The sequence below is a fragment of the Carlito syrichta genome, unplaced genomic scaffold (assembly GCF_000164805.1).
Source record: "Carlito syrichta isolate Samal-C Ts95f unplaced genomic scaffold, Tarsius_syrichta-2.0.1 Scaffold302318, whole genome shotgun sequence".
In the NCBI taxonomy this organism is placed as follows: domain Eukaryota; kingdom Metazoa; phylum Chordata; class Mammalia; order Primates; family Tarsiidae; genus Carlito; species Carlito syrichta.
Genome location: NW_007246414.1, coordinates 449,419 through 465,749, shown reverse-complemented (window position 1 = coordinate 465,749; position 16,331 = coordinate 449,419). Strand labels below are relative to the sequence as shown.

General features: G+C 38.1%; 1 protein-coding gene across 1 annotated transcript in view; it reads right to left on the bottom strand.

Annotated features, from left to right (window-relative positions):
• ECT2L (epithelial cell transforming 2 like) overlaps nucleotides 1-16,331 on the bottom strand; it is a 102,873-nt gene that overhangs the window by 39,394 nt on the left and 47,148 nt on the right. The window contains exons 4-9 of the mRNA XM_021711479.1: nucleotides 14,789-14,951; nucleotides 10,030-10,282; nucleotides 9,012-9,180; nucleotides 6,911-7,049; nucleotides 5,216-5,384; nucleotides 1,484-1,612 (exon numbers count right to left, since the gene is read on the bottom strand). Of these exons, the coding sequence (XP_021567154.1) occupies nucleotides 1,484-1,612; nucleotides 5,216-5,384; nucleotides 6,911-7,049; nucleotides 9,012-9,180; nucleotides 10,030-10,282; nucleotides 14,789-14,951 (1,022 nt within the window). The remainder of the gene's footprint in view (nucleotides 1-1,483; nucleotides 1,613-5,215; nucleotides 5,385-6,910; nucleotides 7,050-9,011; nucleotides 9,181-10,029; nucleotides 10,283-14,788; nucleotides 14,952-16,331) is intronic.

Below are 16,331 nucleotides of genomic sequence, written 5' to 3'. Positions count from 1 at the left end.
CTCCAACTCAAAAAAAAAAAAAAAAAGTAAATGCTAAAAATGGGGGAAAAAAAGAAAGGAAAACTCGCTTACTGTCCTATTCAGCTGGTGTTAAGGCTTTGGTATACATCATTTCAAACCCTTTTCTGTGCACACATATGCCACCCACACATGTGCATGGTTAAACAATGGAATCACACCATCCATACTGTTGGTAACCTAGTCTTTAAAACTTATTTCAAAAATAGAAAAACTGTAAAAGACATCTAGAAACAGATGCCATTAATGTTTTGGTATATTTCCTCCTTGATTTTTCAATGCATATTTTCCACCGAGTTGAGATTTTACACACACACACACACACACACACACACACACACACACACACACACACACATACATAGTTGTAATAATGTTGTATGGTTATTTAGGAAATGCTTCATGATATTATGTATATTGTTTCCTTCTAAACCCTTTCTCATCCTTTTTGTTTTTTCTTTTCCTGATTGAAACCTGCCAGGGGCATGCTTTGCATAGACTGAGTAGTCCTGTGAAATTTGAGGATTAGGTAGAACTTTAAAAGTCACAGTTCCCTAAAGAATGGATAATAAGAAACAGTGTGAGAAAATTTAATTTCACACTCCTTCTTCTCTGCTCTGCTTGGTAAAGCAAGATAGTACTTGAAAGCAGAAATTTTATTTAACAGAATGAATTTGACTTAATATTTCTGAAGTTTTTTCCTTCAAGCATTGAAATCAACTTTGAATCACAGTGGCTGATTCTAGACAGGCAGCAACTTAAAAAGACATCAGCGACTTCAGCAATTGTCAGCCACACTCATCTTTGCAAAGCACTTCACTGCTTTTAATATTTTCTAAGTATTTTTATTGTTATTTATTTAAATATTTGCATTATCTTGATATTCACAGGTCCATAAGGTGAAGACTGTTATTCCAACTTTCATATGAGAAAATGGAGGTCCATAAGTTCGCCTAAGGCCCCACATCTAAAAAGTACCATGAGGGCAACCCTCTTGGGTCCCCTCCCGCTGTGGGAGTTTTTCTGCCTTCTCAGTAAATCCTGCTTTCCAAAAAAAATGTACCATGAGAGGGACTCAACTTCAGGTCTTTGGTTACCAAGTTCATTCTCCCTCCAGGTTTAGAACGTAGCTGAGTTTTCTCAGATTGAATGATTATTGCTTCTATGCTGGTCAGGAATATATATTCCATTATATAATGGAAGCTGATCTTATTGTATTTTCCAGAAGGAATATAAATAATGCTACTGAGTCTTTTCATGAGTGACTTTATTTCTGCAAAAACAGTTTAGTGACTATCTCTAACACCTACCTCTCCCAAGTACCTGGATATGTGAGGTAAAAAGAAGGGCTGGGGGAGAGTGAAATGTGACTAAATAGCTTGACCTAAAGGCATTTCACAAGTTCACAAAATATCTCCATTAAGTAGCATTACCACTGTCTCTCTCTAGTGTGTCCCAAGCTGACCTGATGCTCCAAAGGGCACAAAGAAGTCCACATGACCCCCTTCTTCTTCAGTGGCCACGTAGCTTCCTAATTTCTCCCAGAAGTCTCTCACTTCAGGCCTCAGTAAATTTTTAAGACCAATTTTATAGCCTGAGGGGGAAAAAATCAAAATCTCGTGTTAGTTTGTAACATTATCCTAAACAGAAACTATTCTCTGTGCAAATTCACAACACCCACATCTGCCTGTAAGACCAAGGTCTTAAAGCACCTCTGCTCTCTACTGCACCATGTCGGGGCTGCTACTATAGCCATGGTCTCCTTTTCATTCTGGGTTAACTGGACACTGTGCACTTAGGTTGATGACATCATGTTTCTGCCTCTGCTGTGTAGTGGTGTGAGCTGCCGGGTGCACACAGGGTTTAGGGTAGATGAGCCATTAAGTCCTGGGACTTTGCAATCAGGTTCCAAAGTAGAAATGTTTCCCACAATTGTCAATCAAAAAATAAGTAGCTCAGAGCAGAAATAAGTCTCCCAGAGATGGTGAACATCAACTGAAACTCTCCTTTTCTCTCACTTCCTGGAAAGTCTGTATGATGATTCTACGAAGCTGCATGGGTCTGAACCCATTTCTAAATGAGACCTGGAAACTCTACATTCCTAGGCTCCAGTAATGAAGTGAAAACAGGCACAAGAATTCTGGTGTTTCACCCTTCCCACTGAGAGGTCTAGATGTAGACACTAGTAGGACCTCTCTGTGGGACAGGGTAACAGATTTTGTTTTGATGTTTTTAAAGCTCTTGGAAAAATGCCACTGTTATATAGAAGGAAACTAGTCTTTTAAGGTATTTTGTTATTGTTACCATTGTTAAAAAAAAAAGAAGAAGAAGAAGAAGAAGGAGAAGACAAGAGACCAGATGCAGTGGCTCACACCTGTAATTCCAGTATTTTGGACGCTGAGGCCAGAGGATTGCTTGAGCCCAGGAGTTCAAGACCAGCGTGGGCAACGAAAAACTAACCAAGCATGGTGGCATGCACCTATAGTCCAGCTACTCAGGAGGCTGAGATGGAAGGATAACTTGAGCCCAGGAGTTTGAGATTGGGGGGAGCCGTGATTGTGGCACCACACTCAGCCTGGGTGTCAGAGTGAGACATCAACTCGAAGGAGGAAGAAGAAGAGGAAGAAGAGGAGGAAGAGGAGGGGGAGGAGGAAGAGGAGGAAAAGGCAGTTTGAGAGACTTTTTTTAATCTGGAGAACAGAAAGACTGAGATCGAAAAACTCTTAATAGGTCACTCCATATGAGGTGAACTGACTTCCACGTATAAACTTAGAATCAATAACTCTACATCATTTAGAGAAAACTTACCATGGACTTGATAATAAAGTTAAACCCTGAACAAATAGTATTTGTGATTTACTTTCAGGGGATATATAAAACTGACATGAAACACAACTTGCTCCAGGTATAGATAAACTAAACAAGGAAAGCCAAAAATAACGTAAAGCCAAACATAATAGTTCATGCCAATAATAGCTTTCGCTAAAACTGTTCCAAGAATGCTGAGTTCCGGCCACAAAGATGGCAATTTGATGGGTGATTCAGGGATTCACTCAACCATTTTGTTGGTTTCCCACTAGCTGGATCCTAGCCCATCTTATTCCCTCGCTTCCCTCATCCTCCAAGGATGAAGGATTTCATGTTAGTAAGATTCCACTTTAGGTATAAGAGAGGAAGGATGCGGGACTAGCAATAGTGGGAATCTGCCTGGGGAAGTAGGGGCACACCTCATCAACAAGGATATCTGCATAATGAACATTTGTATACCTAACCCTGAATTGTACCCCACATCTTTAAAAGAAAAAAAAAATTAAAAGAAAAAAAGAGAAAGGAAGGATGCAAGTTATAACACAAGGAAAAATAGAAACTAGAGGTTTACTTCTAAAGTATTTTTCATCTCCTTCCCCCCAAAAAGGGTAACCATTGAGATTTTTGAAGCTGCTCCATAGAGATTAATGATATCAACCATTCTTTTCCTTTGCAGCATAAGCTAAGTGGTCATTTAATGAATGGTGTCAATGCACACCAGTGTATAGATCTTGGCATTTTCTATTAAAATTGCTTTATTTTCTTTCTTCTTTATTTTTTTGAGACAGAGTCTCACTCTGACTCCCAGGCTGGAGTGCAGTGGCACGCTCACAGCCACCGCAGCCTCAACCTGTTAGGCTCAGGTGATCCTTCCGCCTCAGCCTTCCAGGTAGCTGGAACTACAGGCACATGCCACCACGCCCACCTAATTTTCTTTTGATTTACTTGAGACAAGATTTCACCATGTTACCCAGGCTGGTCTCAAACCCCTGAGCTCAGGTAATCCTCTTGCCTCCGCCTCCCAAAGTCCTGGGATTACATGTGTGAGCCACTGTGCCCAGCAAAATTGCTTCACTTTCATCAAACTTAAAACTTTTGGGCAGCAAAGGACACAATCAACAGAGTGAAAAGAAACCTATGGAATGAGAGGAAATATTTGCAAATATCTCATTCCATTGATAAAGGGTTAATATGCAGAATAAATGAACTACTACAACTCAATGATAAAAATAAAATAATCCCATTTTTAAAATGTGCAAAGGACTTGAATAGACAGTTCTCTAAAGAAAATATATAAATGACCAAGAAGGATATGAAAAGATGCTTGACATCATTAACCATCAGAGAAATGCAAGTCAAAGCCACGATGAGATATCACTGTACATCCATTAGGATGGCTACTATTAAAAAATAAATAAATAAAACAGAAAATAACAAGGGTTGGCAAGGATGTGGAGAAATCTGAATTCTTATGCATTGTTAGTGGGATTGTGAAATGATGCAACTACTATGGAAAACAATGTGGAGAATATGAAGGTTTCTCAAAAAATTAAAAATAGAATTGCCAGACTGGGTGTGGTAACTCACATCTGTAATTCCAGCACTTTGGGAGGCTGAGGCAGGAGGATTGCTTGAGCCCAAGAGTTTGAGGCCAGCCTAGGCAAAATAGTGAGACCTCCGTCTCCATAAAAAAATAAAAAATAAAACTACTATCTGAATAGAAAATAGAACTACCAGCAATCCCACTTAACGGATAAATATCCAAAATAGTTGAAAGCAGGATTTCAAAGAGAATTGTACATCCATTCACCCTTAAAAGGAAGCAAATACTGTCACATACTACAATAGGGACAAACCTTAAGGACATTCTTCTAAACGAAATAAATCACATACTGAATAAAAAGACACATACTGTGTAACCCCTCTTATATGACAGATCTAAAGTACTCAAATTCATAGAAACAGAAAGTAGAAAGGTGGTTGCCAGTGGTTGTGGGGAGGGGAGAAAGGAAATTGTTTTTTAATGGGCACGGAGTTTCAGTTTTGCAAGATGAAAAAGTTCTGGAGAACTGTTTCTCAACAATGTGAACATACTTACCAGTACTGAGCTGCAAACTTAAAAATAGTTGTCTTATGTTATGCATTTCCTTAGGCACAATTTTAAAAAATCATCAAAAAGCCCAAACCACACCTTCACACAATATACCCAAGTAACAAATCCTCACGATTTAAAGTTTAAAAAAAAAAAAAAAGGTTTCCCTTTCTTCATAAAGCCAAAATCAACACTTGGAAAATTGGAACTGCATTAGTTCTCTGAATATCACGCATGTGAACAAACACTGCACAAGCACTGTCTGTGTGGTTGTTCCTTGCCAATCCCTGGACCTACCTTGGAGTAAATTGATTTCTCTGCTATCTCCATCGCTAAATATTCCCATGCTCTGTGCCTTCCGTCCAGTCAGAGCTTTTCCTATGAGATAGAGCAGACTCTCCAGCGTCATGCCACTGTGTTCATACACCACAGAAACAACACCAGCCTTCACGCTCTCGACTACCATCTAGAAAATGAATCCAAAGCGGTAGGTAACAAGGTCCACTATTTTAGAATACTTGGTAATAAGAGCAATATAATTAATACAAAATATGCTGTGAATTTTAAAGAATTTTCCTTTTAAAAATTATGGGAGGAAGAAGATAGGCTTCTTTCTTTATTGGTTTCTTCTTAGACTTTTGAAATGTCTTTTCTAATTATAAGAGGAGAAAATTAAGTACACTTATGACTTCATCACTCAGGATAAATACCACTAACAATTTAGATTATCTTCCAGCCTTTCTATCTTTGTACACACCATGCCAGAGACATATAAACAACTTTCACAATACAGTTGAGATAACACAATTTTGCAATGGACTTCTTAAGTAGACTTAAAATTTTCCTCTTAATTATAAATTTTTGGATTATCATTATTGTCTGGTAATCATTTTCCATTTAAATAAACAGTATAACCACTGTTTTTTGGATTCACTAACCAAGTAAACTTTTCATCATGATAAAGTTAATTCACAGCAGCAGACAGGTAGGTTGGGAAGTCATCAAAGTTGTCGATTTTTTCCAAAATCTCATGCGACTTTCTGTACATCATAGTTCAACTGAATGGAAAACTCCCACATGGAAATGTCCTATTTTTTACCTGAACTCCCATTACACTCATGAAACAATAAGTAATTATGTTGCTAGTCTTATATAAAGAGGACACATAGGGGAATTTATTCATCCATACTATGTTGCTGATTATTCTCTGTGCCCAGCATGATGCATTTTGAACATTAGGGAAACTATCTGTCATCCACATGAAGATCAAAGTCTGATCTCGCTTTCATGTGACTCTATTGAGCTCAGCAGTTGCCAATGATTAGAGCCAATTCTAAATGCTCAGAAGTGATTTCATATCTTGCAACTAGCCATTTTTTACAAATAGGACATTTTTGAAAACTAAGTGTATGTCCCTCTGTATATGCATAAATATATACATGTATACATATATACATATATCTACACTTACATATATACATAGATACATTTGTCTTTCTAGGTCTTCTTTATGCTTTGTTTTTCTTATTATTCATATTGAAATATATGACTTCATTACAGAGAGAGCACATTTTAATTTAATGACAACTTCATTAAATAGGTCACAAAATAGACATTCTTCTTTTGTAAGATGATGATTATGTAATAGCATTAAATTCTTTGGGAATTCCAAAGGAGTTTTAAAGTAATTCTTAATCCTCCTGCTTTTTCTGTGGATTGGGTGCAATAAATTTAATTCGATAAAAATGTATTGGACACCTACTAAGTGCAAGGCACTAAGTGCTTTTTCAAAATAATTTTTGATTTATGGTTACCTTTATTGCTTCTGATTTTTAAAACTGTTGGGTCTGTAAATTTTCACTTAGATTAGATGATTTTCCTTTGAGGAGATGAATCAATTTCATACACATGGTGGCCAAAAGACTGCCACACAACCTCTCGTCTAGATGAAAAGCTGATTCAGGAAAAGGCTGGTCTCATAACACACCCTACCTCATATGCAGGAATGCGAGATGATATTAATATGAAGTGTGGCTGTAAAGCACATGAAGAGCTGTCATCATTTCTATAGACTCCAAGCCCATTTCTCTTTGATAATAAAGGGTAGGAATGACTTCCAGAAATATTGCTTCTATAAGGGGAAAAAAGGGGAATAAGTGAAGTTTTACTTTTTTCTTCCCTTGAATTTTGATACATGAGCAGCAGATGTCCTCTGGGCAGCAGCTGGACTCTACAAGGCAATGGCCTCAGTGTCGGAGACTCTTCCTGTGGTTTGGGGGAGCAGCAGTGAATGGGGCTCCCCGGCAGGGTGAGGCCAAATCTGCCCTCTGGGCCTCTTCTCCATTTGTGGGATGCTGGAAAGGTCTCTTGGAACTGACTTAGCTCTTGCTGGGCATTTAAGTTGAATGTAATGACATACTCAGGGGTTCAAAATGACATCTTAAAAGGAGTAGTTGAGAGATTTTAAATTTCCTTCTGGGCCTCAGGGGTTTCTGAGTAATATCTTCATTCTCCCCACAGCCACCCCCAACCCCATATACCAAGAACAGGAGCTGCCTTATGCTTCTTAAAATTACATATGTGCCTTGAACAAGCAAATGTACATACACACACACTCAGAATGTTCAGACACACAGAAATCCACTTATACCATCAGTGGGTGAATTTGAATGACTTCACGCACTGATGGAATTTTAGAATTTCAGGTTCTAATGTTTGACGCTATGACCCTTGGGCAAGTAATGTTACCTCTCTAGGCCCCAGTTTCCTCATCTGAAACATAGGTGAGCTAGATTGCATGATCTCTAGAATCCAAAGGAAAAAAAAAAAGTCTAAGGAATTGCACAAGTTGTGATTGTAATAAATGGCAGATAGCCAGGTGCGGTGGCTCATGCCTATAATCCCAGCACTTTGGGAGGCCAAGGTGAGAGGTTTGCCTGAGCTCCGGGTTCGAGATCAGCCTGGGCAACTTGGCAAGACCTCATCTCTACAATAAAAAAACAAAAAAATTAGCCGAGCATGGTGGTGTGTGCCTATAGTTCCAGCTACTTGGAAGGCTTAGGCGAATGGATCACCTGAACCCAGCAGGTCAAAACTGCAGTTGCCATGAGTGTGCCACTGCACTCCAGCCTGGGTGACAGTGAGACTCCAACTCAAAATAAATAAATAAATAAATATCAGATAGAATGCATGAATAGGATAAGGATTGAATTTCTGTAAATTCATCATACAGTATGACTTTGGTCACCAAATGCATCAATATTTCTCTATTTTGGGTAATAAATGAGAGTTATATTTATATATACAAATATAAATGAAAGTTATATTTGAATATATTTGGATACCATTTGGATACTCTTACTCCATAAAAAACACTTGTGGAAAAATGTTATTTTTGCTTGACAATTTTTTATAGAAAATCTACAGCATCCACAATATAGCTTCATTGCAGGGTTAAGAATATTTAAAGCAAGCCAGGCTCAGTGACTCAGCCTGTAATCCCACGCCTTTGGGAGGCTGAGGTGAGTGGATTGCCTGAGCCTGCGGGTTTGAGACCCGCCTGGGCAGCGAGACCTCATCTCTACAATAAATCAAAAAATCAGCTGGGTGTGGTAGCGCATGCCTGTAATTCCGGCTACTCGGAAGGCTGAGGTGGAAGGATCGCCGGAGCCCAGCAGGTCGAGGCTGCAGTGGCGGGGAGCGGCCACTGTACTCCAGTCTGGGCGACAGAGTGAGACTCCAACTCAAAAAAAAAAAAAAAAAAAAAAAAGAAGGATGAGGTGGAAGGATGGCACGAGCCCAGGAGTTACAGACCAACCTGGGCAACATAGTGAGATCCTGTCTCAAAAAACAAAAAAGAAGAATATTTAAGTAAGTTTTGAATGTACATAGTTCCCTCTTTAGAAAGCATGTTTAAGACCACTGTTCTTGTTATGTCTATAGTTATGTTTAAGACCATTATTTCTACTGATATTTTATAGGATATGAGCCATATAATGATACAAGATTTCTGCATGTTAGCTGAATTATTCTAGCACGAATTCTAGGTATCCTAGAATGGTCTGGAGCCTTCAATAGATGGAAGTTTGCTTACCGCCTGGGCAAGGCTTCTAACGATGCCAAAACAAGCTGTTTCTCCAAAGCTTCATGTAATCCCACTCGCTCTCTCACAGTCTGGGAGAGGCGTGGTTGGCATTTGGGTTTTAACAAGCTAGAGCAGCGTGTTCCACTCACCCAAGGGGGTCGAACTTTGAATAACTCCTCTGAAAAACAAACAGCAGCAGGCTGGGCTGATTACTTCATGCTTCTCCCAGCCAAGTCCACATAGATAAAGGCATCAAAAATAAAGCTGTACCAGGGCAATATTCCAAATGACAATAATTATAGCCATTTTCACACACTCTGGATTCCTTATCCACTTAGTCCTGTGGCTGCGTGTTACCAGTCATTTCAGGTCAAGAAACAAAGCTCAGCAAACAAGCAACCCTTTTCTCGGGAAAACCAGTTAATCAATTTATAGGCTTCACATTCATCTGTACCCTTCTTCCTGGCTTGAAGTGATTTCCTATTTGTTACAATCTCGCCAGAGAGTGAGTCAGTGAAGAAAAAAAGATGGTAGAACTCAAATCAGTTTTGTTGCTTTCTTTTACACACTGTAAATCAGAAAGGTTAACTGTAAGCATGGCCGGTTCCTCCTCTCTTTCCTCTCCCTTTTTTACTTGCTTTTTTTCCTGCTTCCATTCTCATTTTCAGTTTACCTCTTTTTTCACCAATTATTCTGTTCTGAACCTATTTATTTGCTTTTTTCCTATGTTCATACTTCTTTCTCCTCATCGTTTTTGGTCTTGTAAACCTGAGAGGATTTAGGATTGCAGTGGAGGTACTGATACTTAAGCTTTTGTTGTTCACCTGAAATCTTTTTTGTTTTTCTTACCAATTAACTTGAAATACACAATAAAGAAAAAAGAGCTCATTCTGAACATACTTTAAAGAGTGACACCCACACACTATTCCAGAAAGATAGGGCTATCTTTTTCTGTGAGAATTTGTATGTAAATCCATTTGTTCCTACAGTGCTTACATAAGTTATAAAGTTTTCAGATGCTACTCACTCTTATGTAGGGCAATTTTCTCCCAAATTATTTTCCTTAGGCACTTTTCTCTTTGTCTCTCCAGGAGCTCCTCCTCTTCTGTTTTGGGTTCGTTTAGTGTCCCATAAATAGCAGCAGCTTCCCTAGGTGTTAGCCAATCTAAGCTAGACACACAAGCAATGTAATGGTGCTTCCAAGCACCATACTCATTATCTGTTGGAGTATAGGGCAGAAACCATCCAAACTTAATGCATTTGGGCATCCATAAGCAGTCCTTCAGAAAAACAAACAAGAGAAAGATTCCACATTTTTAAAGACAATTTTCTAGCAATAATTTTCAGGTACACGGATTATTTTTTAAAATTACATTGAGATTCCTGGTACAATTGACTTGCCGTCTAAACTTGGCTTGTAAGTAAGAAGTATTTATTCCATAGGGAAAATATTGGATGAAATACATATTATATATGAGTATATGTATTAGCCATCTTTGTGACACTTAGCCAATATTTCCATAGCATTTGGTTACATTAACCCTGATTCTGATAATTCAGCTTCTAGAAATGGTGAAATAGTTTGTTTTAGAACAGCCCTCTCATTGAGAATAATTTTGATTGATCCATATGCTATTGCCAAAATGCAACCATTTTGACATACAGCAAATTTCGTGTGGTTCCAAATAATCAAACTATAAAAACAACTATTTGAAGGCTATGTCATAAAGCTGTCAATGCTATAAACTATCTCATGCAACCAAGATCCCAGAAAGAAGGGAAATTCAGAGAGGTAAGCCTGATATTTGGCATCACTTTTTATTTCAAGGCATTTGCCAGTTCCAAAGCAAAACTTATTAGGCTGAGAAGCGGAGCAGAAAGTTATGACTGAAAGACTTAGAAGCCAAAAAGAATTTTAGGTATTCTCACAGGGAGGAGAGGACACAAATTGAAATCCAAGGCCCTCTAAGAAGAAGAGCCCTGGTAAAAAGCCCAGGCTTTCAGATGTGATCCTTTTCAGGAAGGATGATACTGAATTAGACAAACTATTATAAGGATTGAATCCCACTTTGAAATATCTCACTCCCCATTTGGATTTATGTGACCTGTTCCTAGCCTAACCACATGCCAGAAACAAAAGTAAATTCTCTCTGGAGGAAGATAACTTCATCCAGAGACTCAAATGATCACATCAGTTTTTTATACTCAATATCAGATAAATTCAGTCAAAATTAGCCAGAGCACACAAATATATGAGAATTGTTTGTTTCTCCTTTGGGTTTTTAGTAACTATAGAGAGATCCTCAGGAGATCCAGACATTGTAATGATCAGATTTGAAATCCAGGGGCAATATTCTATAATTAATAAGTCTAAGAAATCAAATAACTAGCCAGAAATTTTTGGCAAAAGAATCAAATCAACATTCTAGAAAAACATAATAACTGAAATTTAGAACTTAATGGGTAGGTTTGAGGTCAGATTTGAATCCAGCTAAAGAAAAATAATTAGCAAACAGAAAGATAGGTCAGAAGAAAATCCAGACTGAAACACTGAAGGTCAAAAGAATGAAAAATGTATATATGAGAATATGAAACTTACAGACCAGAGCTCTTCTTTTTAGTCTAATCTATGTTTCAGAATCCCAAGAGGAAAAGAGAGAGATAATGGGGGCAGAAACAATATATGAAGGGATAAGCAATATATGAAAAACTTTTCAAAACTGATGAAAGACATTACATCCCAGATTTTTAAATCACTGTAAAACACAAAACAAGATAAATACACATACACACCCATAGTACATCATAATAAAATTGCTGGAAAAAAATGACAGAAAAAAAGGTTTAAAAAGCAGTTAGAGACAATAAAATTGTTCCTTTTAAAGGAACAACGGGGCTGGGTGTAGTGACTCATGCCTATAACCCCAGCACTTTGGGAGGCCAAGACAAGAGGATTGCCTGAGTCCAGGGGTTCAAACCAGACTGGGAAACATGGTGAGACCTTGTCTCTACAATAAATAAATAAAATTAGCCAGGCGTGGTGGTGCCCACCTGTAGTTCCAGCTACCTGGAAGGCTGAAGTGGAAGGATTGCCTGAGCCCAGCAGGTTGAGGCTACAGTAGCCGTGAATGTGCCACTGCACTCCAGCCTTGGTGACAGAGTGAGACTTCGACTCAAATAAGTACAAACTACATGCATACATACACATAAACAAACAAACAACAATAAAACTTCTGAATTCACAAGAAACAATTTATGGAGGCAGAAGACAATGGAATGTTTTCAAAGTTCTATAAAAAATTAACTGCCAACCTAAAATTCAAATTTCTTTTTCTTTTCTTTTTTTTTTTGAGTTGGAGTCTCACTCGGTCGCCCATACTGGAGTGCAGTGGTCGCAGCCTCGACTGCTGGGCTCTGGCAATCCTTCCGCCTCAGCCTTCCGAGTAGCCGGAATTACAGGCATGTGCTACCACGCCCGACTGATTTTTTGATTTATTGTAGAGATGAGGTCTCGCTGCCCAGGCAGGTCTCGAACCCGTGAGCTCAGGCTAAAATTCAAATTTCTAATGAAAATATCCTTTAACTATGAAGGTGAAATAAAGATATTTTCAGACAAACAAAAACTAAGAGAATTTCTCAGCAGTAGACCTGCAAGAGATGAAATATTAAAGAGGATTCAAAAGGAAAATGAACCCAGTGGAAACTCAAAGATACAGAAACAGAAAAAATTTAAAAATGGAAAAAATAAATATATAGTTACTTATAAATAAATACTGACTATGTAAAACAATGGTAATAGAGTCTTGTGAGCTATGTATGTTATATGTCTATATGTATATATATATATGTCCTTGAACAGTACAGGTTTAGTTCGTTTATAAAATTATTTATTTGTTTCTGCCTCATGATGATCCAATTCCACTTAATGTAAATAAATATATTTTCCCTTCCTTACAGTGTTTTTTGTCCCCCATTTTTAATTTTAGATTTAAGAGCTACTCTTGTATGTTGGGGTCTCAGGTGGCCCATTCCCCAAACAGTGAACATTGTACCCAATAGGTAATTTCTGAACCTTGGTCCCCTTTCCTACCTCCTCCCTTATTGGTGTCCCCAGTGCCTACTATTTCCATCTTTATGGCCATTTAGTTCCCTCATATGAGGGAGAACATGAGATGTTTGGATTTTCCATTTCTGAGTCAGTTCACTCAGGATGACGAACTCCAGCTCCATTCATGTTGCTGTGAAGAGCATGATTTCATTCTTTCTTTATGGTGGCACATTTTTCTCAGTAACATTTTCTTTTCTCTAGCTTACTTAGTGGAAGAATACAGTATGTCATGTATGTAACACAAAACATGTGTTAATCAATTGTTTGTGTTATTGGTAAGACTTCCAGTCAACAGTAGGCTATCAGTAGTTAAGTTTTGGGGGAATTAATAGTTATACATTAATTTTCAACTACACGGAGTATTGGCACCCCAAACCCTCACATTGTTCAAGGGTCAATAATATATATATGTATGTATGTATGTATGTATACATACATATAATAATATACATATCGATATATAAAATAAAAAGTATTTAACAACACAAGCACAGAAATGGGGGGATGTAAATAGAGTTGAAGGATTCTAAGCTCCTTGCATTGTCTTGGAGATGGTAAACAACACAAGGATGGATGCTGTAATCTCTATGGTAGCCATGAAAGAACCGTTAAAGAATTCATAATTAACAATCAAAAAAGATTTAATTAATCCAAAGGAAGACAACGAAAGGAAAAAAAGGAACAAACAAAAAATAAATAGTAAGATGACGAATTTAAACCCAAATATACATACTTACATAAATATAAACAGACTAAATACTCCAGTTAAAAGTTAAAGATTGCCAAATGTTACACACACACACACACACACACACACACACACACACACACACACACACACACACACCCCTACCATCACCATACTCTGTTTACAAGACATAGCGTAAATATATAGACATCAAAAGTTTGAAAGTAAAAAGAAGACAATATGCCATACAAACACTAACACCGGATTCTGAGGACTCTCTCTATGTGCTAGAAACCCAGGACTCACAGAAGGCTTTTGCCTGTGACCCCTCCATAGAGAGCTGACTCGTCTCTGAGATCAGATCTCAACACAAGCCCACTTTGGAAATTTTGTACAATATAAAAAACTAAATTACTGACTTGTATTTAAAGTATGTCTACCATTGCATTTTATTAAATCTTCTCAACAAAAATGAAGAGACAAATAGGCCAGGCAGAAATATTGGCAGAGGGTGTTGATTTTAAACAGCTGCTGCTGTTAACTCCTTTTAGCTGCCTCTAAAAGATTAAGATGTATGTTCTCTACAGATGTCAGCCAAGGAGGGAGCAGCTGAAGCCGTCAGTGTGAAGCAGTTTTCTAGAGCTGAGTTATCATAGGTAAAACAACATCGTATAAATTCCGAAGATCAGATCTATTTTCATGAAGAAAAATGAACTACTTTAACCGAGATTAGATATTTTCTAAATCATTGCACTGAACATTTAAAGGTGTTTAAAATTATACAAGTTGGAATAGTGTAATTCTCTGATTTATTTATAGAAGTAAATTATTGTATTTCACATGTCCCCATCTTTTTTCTCTTAAGGGTAAGTTAATTATGGTTCAGGTGCCCTCAGCTATTCTCTTCAGGAAAAGGAGCTACCCCAATAGTCCCATGACAGATTACAGTTGTATTTGTGCCCTGTTACTAGGAGGTGACAAGTAGTAAACCTGTTCAGTTAAAAACTTCCAGGGCCAGCTGACTTGGGCAGCTGCACATAAATCTTTCGGATTCAAAAAGGAAAAGATATATAGAGAAATGAAGCGTGGTAACACTGTAGAGAAATCCACTTTGGTCACTTGTATTCTTTCTGAAAACCAGTCTTGGACAAACCTAAAAAGGAAGATATAGAAATTTAGTTCGGAACACTAATATCTAAAGTTGACTAAAAATTCGGTATAAATATTGGTCATTATTCTTTCTTCAATGTTCTACCTATCAAAAAAAAATTAAGCCCTGAATGAAATAAGGCTAGATTTTAAAATGAATATCGTAGCCGGGCGTGTTGGTTCAAGCCTGTAAACCCAGCACCTCGGGAGGCCAAGGTGAGAGGATTGCCTGAGCCCAGGGGTTTGAGACCAGCCTGGGTAGCTTGGTGAGATCTCATCGCTACAATAATTCAAAAAACCAGTTGGGCATGGTGGTGTGCGCCTGTAATTCCAGCTACTTGGGAGGCTGTGGTGGCTGTGAGTGTGTCACTGCACTCCAGCCCGGGCAACAGAGTGAGACTCCAACTCAAAAAAAAAAAATACTGTATCCACTTTGAATTTTCCATTCTAAAGAGGAAGGTGAATGATAACAATATCTAAGATTCACAGAAATAAAAACATCTGAGGTCAACCTAGTTGTTTGAGCCGTAAACCTGATTTTTTTTTTCCTTTCCTTTCATCTAAATTCAATAAACCAGCAAGTCCTGTCAGCTCTACCTCTAATCTATATCCCCAGAGTAAACTACTTCTCATTATCTCCACTGCTATTGCTCTGGTCCAAGACACCTATATCTTTTCTGCGCTATTCCAACAGTCTGGGGATTCATCTCCCTGAGAAGATTCCAGAATCTAGTCTTCCTAGAGTCCATTCTCCACACAGCAGCTCAAGTCACTCATGCCAGCAAAGCAATACAATGACTTCCCAGTGCAATTAGAGTAGAAACCAATAGCTACATCTCATTTGGTGTTCAAATTTTAAACGCCTTCCTCTCATCAGGAACAAAGCGAGAAGGTTCACTCTCTCTTCTTCAATTGAGCATGTATCGAAGGTTCTAGTCAGTTCAATGAAGCAAGGAAAAAAGCATATGATTTGGAAAGGAAGAAGTAAAACTTTCTCAATTCGTGAACTATGTAGGGCAGAATCTAAAAATACCTATTAGAAACAACTAAGAAATCTGAAAAATGACGATTTAAAGTGTTTCATTTTCTTTTACTATCGTTTTTAATGTCTATAAGATCTGTAGAAATATCCTCTTTTTCATTACTGATATCAATAATTTGTGTTCTCTTTTTTTTTTTTTTTTTTTTTGAGTTGGAGTCTCACTCTGTCACCCAGACTGGAGTGCAGTGGCCGCTCCCGGCCACCGCAGCCTCGACCTGATGGGCTCCGGCGATCCTTCCGCCTCAGCCTTCCAAGTAGCTGGAATTACAGGCATGCGCTACCATGCCCGGCTGATTTTTTTTTTTATTTATTGTAGAGATGAGGTCTCGCTGTCCAGGCGGG